Source organism: Aulonocara stuartgranti (assembly GCF_965226115.1).
Source record: "Aulonocara stuartgranti genome assembly, chromosome: 5".
Taxonomy (NCBI): domain Eukaryota; kingdom Metazoa; phylum Chordata; class Actinopteri; order Cichliformes; family Cichlidae; genus Aulonocara; species Aulonocara stuartgranti.
In genome coordinates, this window is record NC_138943.1 from 17,690,275 (window position 1) to 17,708,002 (window position 17,728).

Consider the following 17,728-nt stretch of genomic DNA (forward strand, 5'->3'; position numbering starts at 1 on the left):
CCAGGAACATGAGCTATGCACAAGCTACATGGTGCCCTGTTGTGGTGCAACAAGTTCATCTTGAAAAAGCTGGTCCACCGAGTAAAGACATGCAGCAGCTATATGAGCCGTGAAACTGCCCTTACGTAAACAAAGCTTATAGAAGCTTTAACCATGCTTGCTTATGACGATGTTCACTGCTTTTGTAGGAATTTAAACTAAGACTCAGATGTCTGGTTTTAGGCAGAACATCCATCAAACTCGCTAATTATATTTTCCAGTACCTAACCTCTAATCCTAAATGTTATTTGTTTTCCCAGTCCTTTTCCAAAGAAGTACTACATCTCTGGACTAGTCTCGGTGTAATAAAAAAATGCTTTATTAAACGTCTGCAAGTACAGAACTGCAGCGTGTTAATGCCTAAACATATTTCAGCATCAGTTAATTAAATAGTGGATGAAATGTTACGTGTGTTATGTGTGAATTTCTTTACCAGTTAATGTAAATTAATGTTAAAATGTTGCTGTAGTGATATTTCAATATAGTGTAAATATACTGTGACCAAAAAAAAAGTACTAAAATTGAAATGAAAAATTTTTTTTAATAAAAAAATGTCAACGCATTCAAGATAATAAAATAAAATAAGAGAAGATAAAAAGACAAGTGTTGAAATGTTAGATGCCACATGCACTGTGGTTACCAGATAACAGACGTGTGTGCGTAGACACCATGTGATGATGTGTAACTGTGCAAAGTAAATAACTGGTTTGGATTTCCCCATCCAAGCACATGTGTGTATTAGATAATGCCATGAATAATCTTAGCTAATAAACTAATAATAATAAATACATACGAATTTGGTGAAGGGCTGCAATGACTCATTGAGTATTTCAAATAATTTGATTATAAAAAGTTCTCAATACAAATTCTTTGATTCGATGTTTCGTTTGATGCACGCGATGTAAAGAACAATGTAAACGTGAGCGTTTCACCCACATTTGCGACTAAAAACAGACCTGCAATAAAAAAAGTATTTAGGAGCAGCGTGCGAATAAAATCTGCAGTAAGTCTCCAGAAGTTGTATGAAAATATGCAGATGAACCAGTGTCATAGCAGACTGGTTAAATCATACAGACTGCTGAAGGCTGACGCTGGCCGTCCTATTTTCCATGGAGGTGATACCAGCAGCAAACAGGGGTGAATCTAAAGGGGGCCATCGGGTGTACTAGACCAGCGGTTCCCAACCTTTTTTGCGCCACGGACCGGTTTATGCCCGGCCTTTAAGGTGTCGCGGATAAATACAACAAAATAAAACTAGTACCGGTACCGAAAAAAAAACATTTATTCATAACACGTGAAAAGACCCAGGAAAACCGAGTTAACGATAAAAATGATAACAAAATAGCGCTGAAAACCGATAAAAACCCTGAAAACCATACATTTCACACCTGAGCCTCAACTCTCGCGGCCCGGTACCAAACGACTCACGGACCAGTACCGGTCCGAGGCCCAGGGGTTGGGGACCGCTGCACTAGACCATATTAACTTCAAGGCTCTTGTAACATTTTTCAGATTGAAAGTGAAATACTATAAAATATTGCATTAATTCAACTGCATAAATGTTTCAAAAATATAGAAATAAAAGCTTTTTTATACAAGCCAATAAAATGTACATGGGCCATTAAACTCTGAGCCACGGACCTGAGGGTTAGTAGGTGGAACACTGAATTATTATTTATATTAATTATTAACATCTAGACCATCATGTCATCTGTTTTCAGCAGCACAAATACGTGCCTCCTGTTTATGTCAGAAAGCTTTTCAAGAAGACAGAATAAAGGTACATTTATGCCTTAGTCTATTTTAGATTTTTAGATTTTGAAAGAACGGTGTTTTTGTTCTCTTTTGAATATTTATTATTGCTTATTAACAAGACAAAGGTATTTCTTATCCTGTTACACAAATAATCAATGGAATAATTGATGGATTACTTGATTACTAAAATAATCAGTAGCTGCAGCCCTAATTTGGTGTGATCATTCAGACCTCTCACTCTCTCCAAAGTACATTTAAGACCAATTTGGCATAAAGGTTGTTTCTATTTATTTTTTAGGTGGATTTCGGCTTCATCATTGTCTTTTGTCTGTTTTTGTATTCCCAGACAGACCGGAAGATATTTAACTTAAAATAAACAACTGTACTAAAAGAAAATGGAGTGTTAAAATTATCATTGCCAGACGATTAACATAATTTGAAGTTGAATAAACTCAGAGAAATGTGCTTATCTCAGTGAGAGGTACTATATGTCCAAAAACTTCGTAGTGCTCACAAAAATAGCGTAAGAATCATCTAAATCATCTAAACCAAGCAGAAGAAACCCACTGCTCCCACGCCCCTGCTCAAGGAACATGACAAATACCCCAAGACAGATCTCCAAACACGTAACCTTTCAATCCAGCAATCCCACACCAAAACCCATGGGACCAAAAATATCTGCTACCAGTGTCCCTGCATCAGACCCTACATGATCAGACACCACAAGACACCATCTGATGTCTTTTGGATTCATGAGGGGTACCTACCCAAATCATTTGAATCGTTCATCCATTCATCCATGTGCTTTTGTAGCTGATTATTATTAAATATGTGTTGTAGGATTTTATTTGTCAGTTAGTTTTTAATAAACCAGCGTTTACATTTGGTACATAGATTTGTGGTCCTCAGGGTTTTAAAAATGTTCAGCTAATTTAATAACTACAGCATAATGGCAGTCCTCTCAGGCTCATCTTATAGCTTGCATTCAGTACTAATTAAAAATCTTAGCATGGAAACACTGTATGTTATACCAGCTCAGCATGCTAGCGTCAGTATTGTTAGCATCATCGTCAGGTTAGCAGGCATTGTTTTTGAGCACAGAGCACTGCTTAAGACAACATCATGGCTGTAGAGTCTTCGTCCTCTGTCAGGGCTGTAACTGTGATTCACTTTAATAAATTAAATAGTCCCTGCAAGGACAACAAGTGGAAAACTAGAACTTTTACATTTTTTTAAATCTTACCTATAAAAAAATATAAACATATTCAAGGAGGAGGAGAAGATAATCCATCACAACATGTAATTAAAAAAAATCTGTGACAAAAAAAGTGAAAACAACAAAACCCCTCTTATGAAAAAAAGATTCTGAGAAATCAAAAGAACTGAAACATGCTGTGTTTCCTGTAAAACATAAGCATGTTCATCTGTGGTCACTTAGCAACACTGGTGGCTCCTGCTGGTTTCTGTGCCCTGTCTGGGTTAGGAGGGCTATATTTAAGACACAGAAACAGAAAAATCACCAGTCAGTGAGCAACGGGCCTCTCTGTGCACAGCTTACATGACAGTAGAAGACAAATAAGCGTGTGTGTGTGTTATTGACATGTACTGAGGTCAGAGAGGAAGGTGGTTAATTGGAACACAGAAATGAAACGCGCCTCAACCTTGCAGTGGTGTCTTGTCGTCAGTGGGCCTCTGAGCTGCTTTACGTGCTGGCCCTGATCCATTTCATGCAACTGCTTCATTTGCACCCCACATATGTCTCTCAGTGGAGTCTGGGGAAGCTATAGATTACAGAGTATCACCAAACTTAGTCGATGAGCCCAGTGACAGAGTAACGAAGATCACATTGTTCTCTCTATTTTGCATAACTGCGATATAGTCATGTCTTCCCAGGAAGCTGATCCTGTCAGGGCAATTTTCGGGGGGGGGGGGGGAGTAATGTAGAGACACTAGCCTGCTGATTCAATGTTAATGAAAATGGCGAATGGTTGTGTCATCTAGAAGACATCGCATAGACACCTCTAGCTGTCCACCGGAGGAATCACAAGTACTCAGGACGTTTAGACATGATTTATCAAAGCTGTCAGCGGCCTCATTTCATACAAGCAGCTCAACTAAATGGCTAAGTGTTTGTCCTGCACGTAGTCCCATGTATTGATCCCTCACTCTGTTATCATGCAGGGCTTCCTGCTTTTCTCTCTCCGCTCGCGTGAGAATTTATTGTCACTGTGCCATTAAAATCTCTTAATAGAGTTTCGCCTAAGGTTCCCCTTTGCGGAGTTAGTTGAGAAAGCAGACACTGATTTGTGCCCTTATACATTTAAACTTTATTAATAAAGAAGGAATGTGATTTATAGTTTTCACAATTCAATTACTTAATTGTTTTAGATAATATTGTGCTAAACATACAGGAATTCAGTCAGACCAACATATCTTTTTGTAAATCACTGGCACATTTCTATGTGTTGCATCTTTGAGAAACACATTTTTACTAATTTCGAAGTCTCCCTCTTATATATACCAGTTTTCAAGTGATATATAGACCTAACATAGAAGAAAGATTATGAAACAAAAGAGCAAGCCGCTTTTGACTTCAGAAAAATATTCTGAATAGCAGGATTTTAATCTGCTCTAATATGTAGAATTGGTGCTTGAGTCTGTAATTTGTTGCCTGGTTTCTTAAAGCTTCCACACACAAACACTTTCCAGTATATCACATACTTGAAACAGGGTGTTGGCTGAACTAAAACTTTATTTGCGATGAACGACGGAGGCTTTGTGGTATGATATGCAACCACACCTCAAAGTTTTCCCTATGCTCTCTTTGGTGTTTACTGCATATTCCATGCTCTCTTTAATAGTTACCGCTTGTTGCATAAGTGTTTAGGACCTTTCTGATGAACATTTAATCATTAAGATAATAATCTTTGGATAGTCACCTCCAATTATTTTCACTCTGACAGTTTCACCAGTAAATCACTACGAGTGGCATAAAACTATCACCTTGAGCACTATTGTTACAAAGAATCAGGTGCGGATCAAGACTTGGATGGGTGCATGCTCCGTGTCCTCGGGCGCTGTAGTGGGAAAACACTGAGGCAATTTGCGTGCAAATGTAACTCCCAGACACACCACACAAGGCAGGGAGGGTTATTTGGCAAGCTGTTGTTCAACAGACAAACATATGAGAAATGTCTGTTTGATGTGATACACTTCAGGTTCCTCTTTCAGTACCACACTGCAGTATTCTCTTAAATCACTGATTTACATGAATCACGAAGAATCAAGCAACTTTTTAAAAATGTTCTACTCCAGTGCAAAAAGCATGTAGTGCTGATTTATATTACTCTATGTTATTAGATTAGATAGAATGAAATCTTCCATCCATCCATTCATTCTCTTCTACTGATCCTTTGCAGGGTTGCGGGGGAGCTGGAGGCTATGCCAGCTACCATAGGACGAGAGGCAGGGTACACCCAGGACTGGTCACCAGTCTGTCACAGGGCTAACATATAGAGACAAACAACCATTCACACTCAGATTCCCACCCACATTCACCCATATGGGCATTCACCCCACTGCACATCTTTGGACTGAATGAAATCTTACTTAACATAATTAAACTCTTGACACTGATGCCAAAGCACCAGTGTAGAGTGCTTTTAATGGCTAAGCGAAGTGAAACTTGCATGCAGAAAATATTTTCTACTCTCACATTATAGATATAGATAGATATAGATCTATCTATCTATCTATCTATCTATCTATTAGGGGTGCAACGATACTCGTATCGATATTGAACCGTTCGATACAGTGCTTTCGGTTCGGTACGCATATGTATCGAACAATACAAAATTTGTAATTTATTTTATCAACTTTCCTTCTGACGATGCTGTCTGTGTTGAGCGCTCAGTGAATCTGCGTTTGACTATTCCGCCTAGGCTGCACTGTCGAGTGCAGATCCACTGAGCCAACACAGACAGCATTAGGGCTGCTCAATTAATCGAATTTTAATCACGATTACGATCTGGGCTTTCAACGATCATTAAAAATGACTGAGCCGATTATTAGCCCCTCCCTAATTTATCCGCGACACCTTAAAGGCCGGTCCGTGAAAATATTGTCGGGCATAAACCGGTCCGTGGCGCAAAAAAGGTTGGAGACCGCTGATTAAGAGGACCCGAGGGAAGCTCGGAAAGCTAAGCAGAAGTTATTTGGAGAGTGACTGCCGTTGGTTGAAAAGAGAGTTTAAAAAAAAAAAACTTCAGTGGTGTTGCACACTATTTTATATTATTTTTTTAAAGTCATTGTTAACCCTTTAAAGCCGGTCAGAGCAGCACGCTCCGTTTTGCGTAACTATTTTTAAATCCCTGTAGAACCTGAACCGTGTAAGCTAGCGCAATAATTTGTTTTGCATATGAAACCGGAGGAGTTGTACTTACATCTGATGCCATCAGCTTGTCCTCGGTCTCGTTCCACATATAGCTTTGCAAAAATTGCATAAAAAGCGCTTGCAGGAACAAAAACATAATATTCCAGAAACACGCTTTGCCGTTCCTATCAGCTGTTCGTAACACTTCCCACAGTGAAATGATGCACATGCTGTTTTCTTCGCAAATTTGCATCATAGGATTGTTTTTTGTTTTTCCTGCAGTATATAAAAATTGCTGTATCTCCAAAATAAAACTATGAAGACACTCAAAATAAATTTCCTGTTGTTGTAAACTATTTTTTGCAACTTTATTGTATTTAAAGTTTTGAGGGATAAGCCTCTTAAATTTCTCCAAGTAGAAATATATGTAAACAAAACAAAAGCGATTTTCAATTTTTTTTGTAGTTTATTGCACTTTTTTGCAATTTATGTAATTACTATGGACTTAATGCATACATATTATTAAAATATGGGCTATAACAGTTGTATTGATGTATAGCAACTTGAAATGCTCCCACAAATGGCACTACAGCATGTAAAAAAAAATATAAGCTCTGGTGGACTTGGTTCTATAGTAGGTCTTAAAGGGTTAAATAAATATCGTCAAATAATCGTGATCTCAATTTCAGTGAAAATAATCGTGATTATCATTTTTGCCATAATCGAGCAGCCCTAGACAGCATCATCAGAAGGAAGAGCACAGGGCAAGCTAGCGAGACAGAAGTTAAGCTCTCCTTGCAAAATGGCAAATTGAACCTCCCCCACCCTCATTCAGATCTGGCGTTTGGAATTATTTTGGTTTTCATGTGACGTATGACCCTGAAGGTAAGCAAGTCATGGACTAAAGTAAAACAGTATGTTGGATGTGCCACGCAATGGTCAATTACATGGGTGGGAACTAGTGTGTTAGCGCAGTTAGCTCGTTAACGTGTTGGCCGTCTAGCCTCACGCACGGGGCGATCAGGGGTAGCTCGTTAACGGAGATTTGCCGTGTTGTGGCGTTAACGTCATTTCAACGAGATTAACGCTGACAGCACTAGTGGGAACACAACGAATATGACTGCACATTTACGCCAACATCATCCTAGTGCAAAGACAAGTGGAAGCAGACAAAAACAACAAGCATGCTACAAACTTTATCCGAGTCATTTAGACAGCCGTTAGCACATGATTCTCCTTATGGGGACCTGATATGTTTAATATTGTGGCGAGCTCAGAGAAGGTGGAGACGGAGGTGTCGTTTGGTCTTGCTTCCCGTGAGCTAGCCAGGGAACACAGCCGTTTATTGACATCTGCAGAAGAACACTGCCGCTAGCTGACTGCTCAGCGCGACAACCGCACAGCAACAACAACAACACACAGGGCGCCCTCTGACCCCGGAAGTACACACCGTCGCAGCGAGCGGGCGTCACCCGTCACTATGGCAACATAAACAAAACATAACTGTACAAACAGAATCCCGAACAGCCCTGACCCGCTACATAGCCCCCACCTAAGGCGTCAGTCGTCCCCAACGACCCCATTACCCCACACAAAGTCCTGCAAATGTCCAAGTGCCTTCTTTTGGCGCACCGGCCGGTCACGACCGGCGGGAGAAAAGTCACTCGGGTCAGAACATGGGGTGCCACCATCATCCCACTTCTGACACCAATGTGGCAAGCTCAGACAAGGAGGAGACGGAGGTGTCGTTTGGTCTTGCTTCCCGTGAGCTAGCCAAGCAGCACAGCCGTTTATTGACATCTGCAGAAGAACACTGCCGCTAGCTAACTGCTCAGCGCGGCAACCGCATAGCAACAACAACAACACACAGGGCGCCCTCTGACCCCGGAAGGACACACCGTCGCAGCGAGAGGGCGTCACCCGTCACTATGGCAACATAAACAAAACATAACTGTACAAACAGAACCCCGAACAGCCCTGACCTGCTAAAATATGCTACTGAGAATATAGCCCAGAAGAAGCGTATAGTATAGCTTTTATTTTGGAAAGAGCCATTTCTCTGTAATAAACTCTCTTTTCCAAAGATGAGTGATTCCTCAATCAGATACATGGCTTGCAAAATCGCTAGCCCGACATCCCGGGGCTAGCGATTTTTCCAGTCGGGCTACCAAAATCTATCTCTGCCCTGCCCGTCGGGCTATTGTAGGAAGGAAAATATATGTCAATGCTTTTGCATTCTTTCGGAAATGTAGCTGGGTAATTATGTCATTGGCATCGATGAGCCACTGTCAATATGTGACATATTGAAATCGCGTTTGAATTTGCGCTCGTTTTTTGCTTTCACTTTGCAATCGCGCTAACTGTGTATAGAGAGCGACAGCACTGATTGGTGAGTGATGATAATTTGCGCACCAATTCCTCTGACATCGTCTTATCAATCGTTAGCTTACTATGCAAACATGACAAGTGAAATCTCCCGCAGCAAGCTTAAACATATGAGAGGTTGATCGCGCAGAGAATCGCTGACCGTTATGTGTGTGTGTAAAAGCAGCAGGATATATATATTTTAGTTCTGCTGAGCCAAATAAGACAGGTCAGGGTGAAGAAGTGACAGCCAAAGAAAAGCTTACCACAAAACGGAAAAGTTATGACAAATCAGACTATAAGGCAAAAAGAAAGTGCAGCTTTATGGTTTCATGGACAAAAGAATTTCTGTGGCTGCAATATGACGAGCTATATAACCGGGGCTGCACATAAGTGGTCCGCAGCTGCGCATTCGCTGTCAAAAAAAAAAAAAAACGCGCACAAGATATGAAGTTGCAACGCGTGTTTGCATACATAAGATTTTCTGGAGGAGGACAGACATTTGTTTAGAACTCTTAAAGATGTCGAAGAAGCTCCTTTAAGCAATTACTTTGGTGTTCCTCCACCTCCAAAGAAATGTCAGAAGGAGTCCGAACCACAAAAGAAGCGCGTATTCTCGGAAAAGTGGTTGCAGGGGGTGAGCTGGCTTCAAACAAATGATGAACGCACAGAGATGTGGGGCGGAATGTGCCGTGAAAATCCCACTCTAGCGGACAAAAACAGTGCTTTTTATATGGACGCAAACGCGCGTTGCAACTTCTTATCTGGTGCGCGTCTTTTATTTTGACAGCGAATGCGCACATGCGGACCACTTATGTGCACCCGTGTAAATAACATAATGTTCTGCCGGGTGTGTTGTTGGTTTTCTCTCGATTTCTGAGTCGACAAGCGCCTTTGTTACTGGGACCAGTCATTTTAAGAAAGGCCCCCATTAGAACCCATGAGAAATGCAAGAAATGCATTATTGCTCAGTCTGCAATATCTTTCCCAGAACAAACACCAATTGCAAATAACATACTAAAAATAAACCTGAAAAATCTGTTTAGAACAGCGTACTATGTTGCAAAGAGTGAACTACCACTGGCAAAATTTAGCCGTCTTTGCAAACTTCAAAAAGCAAATGGCCTAGATCTTGGTTCCACTTGTCTCTCACCCGTGACTTCAGCGGAAATTTCAAATTCAGGATCTGACACAGACTGATTCATGTCCTACACAGTTCTTACAAGTTCATAGAAATTTCTGTTCAATTAGAACCAAGTATTTGAGTTGATGATTGTAATTTTTTATACAATGTTGTAATTTGTGTTTCAACAATTTTTTGACTAATGTTTTGTTTCCTTTACAATATTATACTTTAATGTATAATATTGTAAAGGAAACAAAACATCAATCAAAAAATTGCTCTCTTTTTTATTCGGGCTACTTAAATTTATTTTGGGCTTGTTTTAATCAATTTTAAATCATGCTTTTTATTTGTTCTTGTTTCTAATGTCTCTGTAAAGCACTTTGAATCACCTTGTTGTTGAATTGTGCTATACAAATAAACTTGCCTTGCCTTGCCTTGCCTTACCAAAAACTGAAGAGTCCCTGCCCAAAGGGCTACCAGGGATTTTGAAATTTTGAGAGCCCTGAGATATATTTATTTTTTTAATTACTTTTGTTTCAGCAACATTAAATTTAAAAACTGTACTTTTGAGTTAAACTATATATTTACAATTTTAATAAATGACAAATTAAAAAGGCATGAACATTTTTTTTGTATCGAAAAAATATCGAACTGTGACACCAAAGTACCGAACCTGAATTTTGTGTATCGTTGCACCCCTACTATCTATCTATCTATCTATCTATCTATCTATCTATCTATCTATCTATCTATCTATCTATCTATCTATCTATCTACCTACCTACCTACCTACCTACCTACCTACCTACCTACCTACCTACCTACATACATACATACATACATACATACATACATACATACATACATACATACCCGGATATATATAACACCCAGCACGCCCCTGCGGGCGGTTTATCCTTCAAGCTCGGGTCCTCTACCAGAGGCCTGGGAGCTTGAGGGTCCTGCGCAGTATCTTAGCTGTTCCCAGGACTGCGCTCTTCTGGACAGAGATCTCCGATGTTTTTCCCGGGATCTGCTGGAGCCACTCGCCTAGCTTGGGAGTCACCGCACCTAGTGCTCCGATTACCACGGGGACCACCGTTACCTTCACCCTCCACATCCTCTCGAGCTCTTCTCTGAGCCCTTGGTATTTCTCCAGCTTCTCGTGTTCCTTCTTCCTGATATTGCTGTCATTCGGAACCGCTACATCGATCACTACGGCCGTCTTCTTCTGTTTGTCTACCACCACTATGTCCGGTTGGTTAGCCACCACCATTTTGTCCGTCTGTATCTGGAAGTCCCACAGGATCTTAGCTCGGTCATTCTCCACCACCCTTGGGGGCATCTCCCATTTTGACCTCGGGACTTCTAGGTTATACTCGGCACAGATGTTCCTGTACACTATGCCGGCCACTTGGTTATGGCGTTCCATGTATGCCTTGCCTGCTAGCATCTTGCACCCTGCTGTTATGTGCTGGATTGTCTCTGGGGCATCTTTACACAGCCTGCACCTGGGGTCTTGCCTGGTGTGATAGACCCCAGCCTCTATGGATCTTGTACTCAGAGCTTGTTCTTGTGCTGCCATGATTAGTGCCTCTGTGCTGTCTTTCAGTCCAGCTTTGTCCAGCCACTGGTAGGATTTCTGGATATCAGCCACCTCCTCTATCTGCCGGTGGTACATACCATGCAGGGGCCTGTCCTTCCATGATGGTTCCTCGTCTCCCTCCTCTTTCTTGGGTTTCTGCTGCCTGAGGTATTCACTGAGCACTCGGTCAGTTGGGGCCACCTTCCCAATGTATTCTTGGATGTTCGTTGTCTCATCCTGGACTGTGGTGCTGACACTCAGCAGTCCCCGGCCCCCTTCCTTCCGCTTAGCGTACAGCCTCAGGGTGCTGGACTTGGGGTGAAACCCTCCATGCATGGTAAGGAGCTTTCTTGTCTTTATGTCAGTGGCTTCTATCTCCTCCTTTGGCCAGCCTATTACCCCAGCAGGGTACCTGATCACGGGCAGGGCGTATGTGTTGATGGCCCGGATCTTGTTCTTACCATTCAGCTGACTCCTCAGGACTTGCCTGACCCTCTGCAGGTACTTGGTGGTTGCAGCCTTTCTAGCGGCCTCTTCATGGTTCCCATTTGCCTGCGGGATCCCCAGGTACTTGTAACTGTCCTCTATGTCTGCAATGTTGCCTTCTGGTAGTTCAATCCCCTCAGTTCTGACTACCTTCCCTCTCTTTGTTACCATCCGACTACACTTCTCCAGTCCGAACGACATTCCAATGTCATTGCTGTATAGCCTGGTAGTGTGGATCAGTGAATCGATGTCTCGTTCACTCTTGGCATACAGCTTGATGTCATCCATGTACAGGAGGTGGCTGACAACTGCTCCGTTCCGTAGTCGGTATCCGTAGCCAGTCTTGTTAATGATCTCACTGAGGGGGTTCAGGCCTATGCAGAACAGCAGTGGGGACAGAGCATCTCCTTGGTAGATCCCGCACTTGATGGTAACTTGTGCTATGGGCTTGGAGTTGGCCTCTAGTGTTGTACGCCACATCCCCATTGAGTTCCTGATGAAGGCTCTTAGGGTCCCATTGATCTTGTACAATTCTAGGCATTCCAGTATCCAGCTGTGGGGCATTGAGTCATAGGCCTTCTTGTAATCAATCCAGGCAGTGCACAGGTTGGTCAGTCTGGTCTTGCAGTCTCGGCTGATTGTTCTGTCTACCAGTAGCTGGTGTTTTGCACCTCTGGTATTCTTGCCAATTCCTTTCTGTGTCCCGCTCATGTATTGACCCATGTGCCTGTTCATCTTAGCCGATATGATGCCTGACAGGAGCTTCCATGTAGTACTGAGGCATATATATATATATATATATATATATATATATATATATATATATATATATATATATATATATATATATATATATATATATATTATGTCCAAAGAATGGTCCTAAAATCAGAATAATACTGGCAAATCTCAGATGTCAGAATATGACAGAAATGAAATCTCTTTGATATATTGCTAAAATTCAAGCTGACGTTCTCAGCAGAATAAACACATCTGTAACAGCAAACCTTTTAATTTATTAGGCGGTGATTCAGAGCCTGTGTCTGGCAGTAAACAGATGTGCATGAGCTGACACAGACTTTAATCCTCCTGCTGTCTTTGTCCTTGTAAGGAGACTCCCGGTGTTCATCTTGATTAAGTCATGCCAAAGGAACATGAAAAGCAGAGCCACGGCTATGGCAGACGGGTCAGATGAAGTAACTTTGCTGGAATGTCAGCTTTGTTTGGGTTAGCCATTTTTATCTAGAAGCTTACAATGATGGTGTCTGAGGTCGGTGAGGTGTACTTTTATGGACCGGTGATTTGTAATGGCTCCAAATAATGTGGAAGCAACTTTGATAGGTGATATATAGCTTTGAAAAATGTATTTCCTTGATTTACTCCTATAAATCAAGGGAATCCTATATTCCCACGATTTCACCAACAGTCTGAATGAAAAGGTTCTAGTGTGCATTCAGGAAGTGACAACACAAGTAAGACAGCGCGTAATGCAGGTGCTGTTGTGTCTGCAGAGGATGTGATGCAGTTGTGAACCTCACTGACCTTAGCCAGAGTTCTGCTGCAGACGGGCAGAGTGTTGTGGACACAGTAAACACCACTGCCAGCATTTTTTAGAACAACAAGGCTTCAATCACGAAGCATGCTGGCACGCCCTGCCAGGGAATACTTCTCTCTAATTAGACAGTGTACGTTCACTGGATCCTGAATGGAAACAAGGCCTATTTTGTTGGAAAAGTGAATCTCTAGTGACGCATGTTCTGACTTTTGGCTGTGGTGTGCTTCTCCATTGTGAGGGCTATAGATGATCTAACCCACAATGAAGCAGTGTTCATCCCATGTCAGCTTTCTCTCTTACAGTAAACATGTATGGTTAGGCATGTGCTGCTTACACCGCTCTTCCCACTGGCTTATTCGGTCTCTCGCACAACCTCACAGAAATCCCCTCCTGTTTTTATCCTCCTCTGTGGCCCACAGTGTCTCATACTGTGCAGCTACTTCATATTCCTGAATGAGTGTCTTGTTCATTCTGAGTGGCTTTTGGAAAGCATCTGTGACTCAGCATATCTGCTGTCTCTCATCCTGGGGCACAAGAACAGTGGGTATTAGTAGGACGCTGAACTGACCGACGCAGTAGCCTGAGCCTCCTGTGCTTTCTGTGCAATAGCTTCATACTGCAAATTGAGCAGGCTCCTGATTTTGTTTATACAGAGCTGCCATGGTGCGGAAGAGTTATATGACGAGAGAGACAGAGGAAGGGAGGAAAGACCTGCATTGCTAATCATAGCTTTCAGCTAACAGGGGGGGTCTGGTGGTTTATTTTTAGCAGCACTGGTGGTGTGACTCTATAGATGGCAGTGGCAGTTGGTGTGATGGTAGAGTCACCATTTGTAGGTTTATTGGCACTGAATGCTGCAAAGTCATTAATAGCAGACAGGTGGAAAATAATTTGACCATGAGGTTGTTATTGAGCAAAATGTTCTTTTATGTCTGCTAAACATCATATTTTTTTCTCCTAAGCACAAGCGTGACTTATCGGCCTAGATTGTTTGGTGTGAATTCAGCCCAGCTTATCTTTAATACATTTTGGAATTTCAGTAAGTGTTGATAAGTGTCTTCAAATGTATAATGACCAAACATTAGAAACATTAAAACACATTTCTGACTTCACAAACTTGGGATTGACTTGGGACAGGACTGAAGCATGGTGGCATGTCAGTCATGTTTCAAAGACTATTCACGAGCAGTGTTTGTAGAAGGATGGGACTCAGTTCTTCCTTATTGTCTTCATTGAAGCAGCGTGGTTGTAAAGACACTGTTTAAAGAAGAAGGAGACAAAAGATCGAAAAATGGGGTGGTGGGATGGTGTGTGGGTTGTGGGTGTGGTCCCAGTCTGTCAAGGACGTTTTGTAATCAGAGATGGGAGTATTAACTCCACAAAAGTACCATTACACTGTCTGCTGGGCCCCTGGGGACAGGCCGACGGTAACTGACCCACCTCTGTGCTCTGTGTTGCAGATGGGAGGAGGAGCTGTCCAAACGAGAGCAGCTGGAGTCAACGGTGACATCCCTGCAGCAGGTTGGGAAACACTAAGAACACACAAACATTAACATATATTCTACTAACATACTGATGCACAGCTATTTGATGGCTTGGTAAGGACAATTTAGTACATGCAGACGGGAATATATAAAATAATCTGGAAAATGGCATGTGCATGCATGCATTTGCATTTGCAAAACTGCTATACAACACATCCATAAACATACAGTGTTATGCTGTGTGAGCACAGCTGGACTAGAAGCAGCTATAACCAGGAGGATGCTTGATTGGTTGTCAGATTAGAAAAACCTGATTACAAACCCATCAAGAAGAGCCTGCTGGCCTTGATATAGATACGAACGTCAAATATCACCAACACTCCACCATTATGTTTCTGCTCAGAGGAGTTGAAAGGAATACATGTAGAGGTAAAATCAATTTAAAGTGTCACACCTTGAGGCTCTATTGACACTGCAACATACACAGTCCCAGCTACTGTTAGTGTCTCAACCAGCTGGCATCCATTGCTTTTTTCGGCTTTTGCGCAAATCGATCTGGGACAGCATCCGTGTATGTCTTAGATTCTGGGTCAGCAAAATCCCAGATAGAGAGGTGGAGTGGTATCCCTCTAGGGGCTTTAACCTTTTAGAGCACACAGGCAAATGTCGCTGTATGCATAAGAGGTGGGGATTTCTGCAAAGGCAGTAAATTCTGTGCAAAAGCACCATTTATATTCAGGGCCCAGAGCCAGAGGGCTGTATGCTACACAGAAACAAAAGCTGGTACTCCTCTGGTGGTGAATTAAACCAAGGCGGGCTTAACTGTTAGCCTTTCAGTTCTACTTGCTAAATAGTCATCTTTGTGGGTTTGTGAGATTTTAAGAAAATACTATACGAGTAGTGAACGTAATGTTCAAAAACAGGTATAACTACCAGTGCAGAGTTTAAATGGATGGGTTGACATTTTGGAAAATACTGTTATTTATTTGTTTGCTGAGAGATAGATGAAAAATAAAAATTATCCTACTCCCACACTGTGTGCTTCTTGTGCTCTACCTGAAAATATACAGTGAGGATGAGACTGGGAAATAGTAGTACAGCACATAAAGGCCGGAATAAAATAACAACTTTGTGGTGCTTGTAGGTACAGTAAATTCATGGATTCTTTTTGAGCCAGTAAGCTGGCTGTAGGCAGGAGAATGGTGTCAGTCCCTTTATCTGAGTAAATAAGGTTCTTAAATTGTTAGTCAGTTTATCTAGTTTCCTGTCCTTATACACTGTGGTCAATATCCTAAAATGCAAATAGCCTCAAGTGAAAGCAAATGTTTGATCATGCAAATATAAACCTCCTGGTCTTGCTTTCTTCTCTGTGACATCCTTTTCAGAGCGCCCAGGAGGCAGGAGAGGTTCAGGATGATCTTAATGAGAAAGTGGACAGACTGAAGGCTGAACTTGTGGTCTTCAAGAGTCTCATGAGTGACGTAAGTGTTCGTTTAGCACCAGGGTGAAGTCATTATCAGTTTTCCTTTCACTGTGTTGGCTCCCAAACTTAAATAAATCAGGTTAGTGTTCAAGAGTTGACAACATTGACAGTTACTTCCCTGCATGACCCCTCCTGTAGCATACAGGTATAAAATTTATATATATATCTGTGATATATAAAATACTATAAATCATCCAAGACAATATTCCTGAAATAGCTCAGACAGCAGCTGTAGATCCAGAGCACTTCCTGTTCTGTGCAGCACTGTATTGTTCCCTGGCAAGTCTGCTCAGACTGATATACAGTTCACTTGTGATAAACTGCAGGGGGGCACGTCACAGCTCGCAATTGCTTGGGGATAAATATATGCACATGCTGTTTTTGTTTTGTAAAATACTGTTGTTTAGCCTGCTTCTGTTTACTTTGCCATTCATGGATTTTCAATTCTTTGTCTCTTTTTGTGTGCTTTACATTACTCCCTGTTATTTGCATTAAGAGAAGGGTAAGTGATGCAGAAGTAGAGGATGTTTTAGGAGGCATAGATTAGTTAAAACCCTACAATGGTTAGACAGTCTGTATTTGTGCCTCTGGATATAATTGCTCAGAAAAAAATATCCATATTTCCATGCTCCATGTCTGCCTCTGCATACTTATCAGACCAGAATTTGCATATTTTTTATTAGATAATAAATAGGCCAAAGTATAGTTTTTGAACTGCACATAGATGAATGCACTAACATTATTTTGCAAGTGCTTGTTGAGATGAATAATTCAGATAAAAATGACAGTGTTATGTTGGTGTGGGTAGAGTCGGCATGGAAATGTGGGACGCAATTTAACACCAGCTGATAATCACGACGGTATGAACGTCATCTAAAGAGCCGCTCTCTGTCCTCATACAGCAAATGTCTGACCTGGACTCCAAGATTCAGGAGAAAGCCAGGAGGGTGGACATGGACATCTGCAGGCGGATTGACATCACGGCCAAACTGTGCGATGTGGCTCAGCAACGCAACTCAGAGGACATGTCAAAAATGTTCAACGTTAGTCCCGCAAGGTCGCTTCCTGAGAAGGCAAGTGTCCATCTGCCCCGGATTCATTTGCTCTCTCCCAGTTTCTTAGATGAGCCGATAGTAAATGCAGGAAGAAGCTAAATTGTATTGTGAAGGAGAAATTCGGCACTGATGAGATGAAATCTGCCAGGTGCTCGCTGTGTGGTGACTGTTACTTTCCTTCTCAGCTGATCATGCACTGAATGACACCCCCCGCCCTAAATGGGCATCAGTCCATAGCTGCATGTTCGCAAATATGCTCTCATGCAAACACGTAAAAATAGACATGGAGAAGACTTATGTACAGAATGCACGCGCACACACACAGACACACATAAACAAAAGATGAAATGCTGACCTGCCAACTTTTCGCTGCACACAAGGTTTTCACATTGCGCCGACATTGCTGGCTGAAGCCCAAGAATAA

The 17,728-nt window shown here is 41.8% G+C and overlaps 1 protein-coding gene across 4 annotated transcripts in view; it reads left to right on the forward strand.

Moving 5' to 3' along the window:
- Positions 1-17,728, forward strand: part of iffo2b (intermediate filament family orphan 2b) — a 35,499-nt gene that overhangs the window by 11,984 nt on the left and 5,787 nt on the right. For 2 of the 4 annotated variants that reach the window (XM_082534738.1, XM_082534740.1), the window contains exons 2-4: positions 14,743-14,803; positions 16,152-16,253; positions 17,152-17,322. In XM_082534738.1, coding sequence (XP_082390864.1) covers positions 14,743-14,803; positions 16,152-16,253; positions 17,152-17,322 — 334 coding nt within the window. The remainder of the gene's footprint in view (positions 1-14,742; positions 14,804-16,151; positions 16,254-17,151; positions 17,323-17,728) is intronic. The other 2 variants (XM_082534739.1, XM_082534741.1) reach the window with 1 other exon arrangement.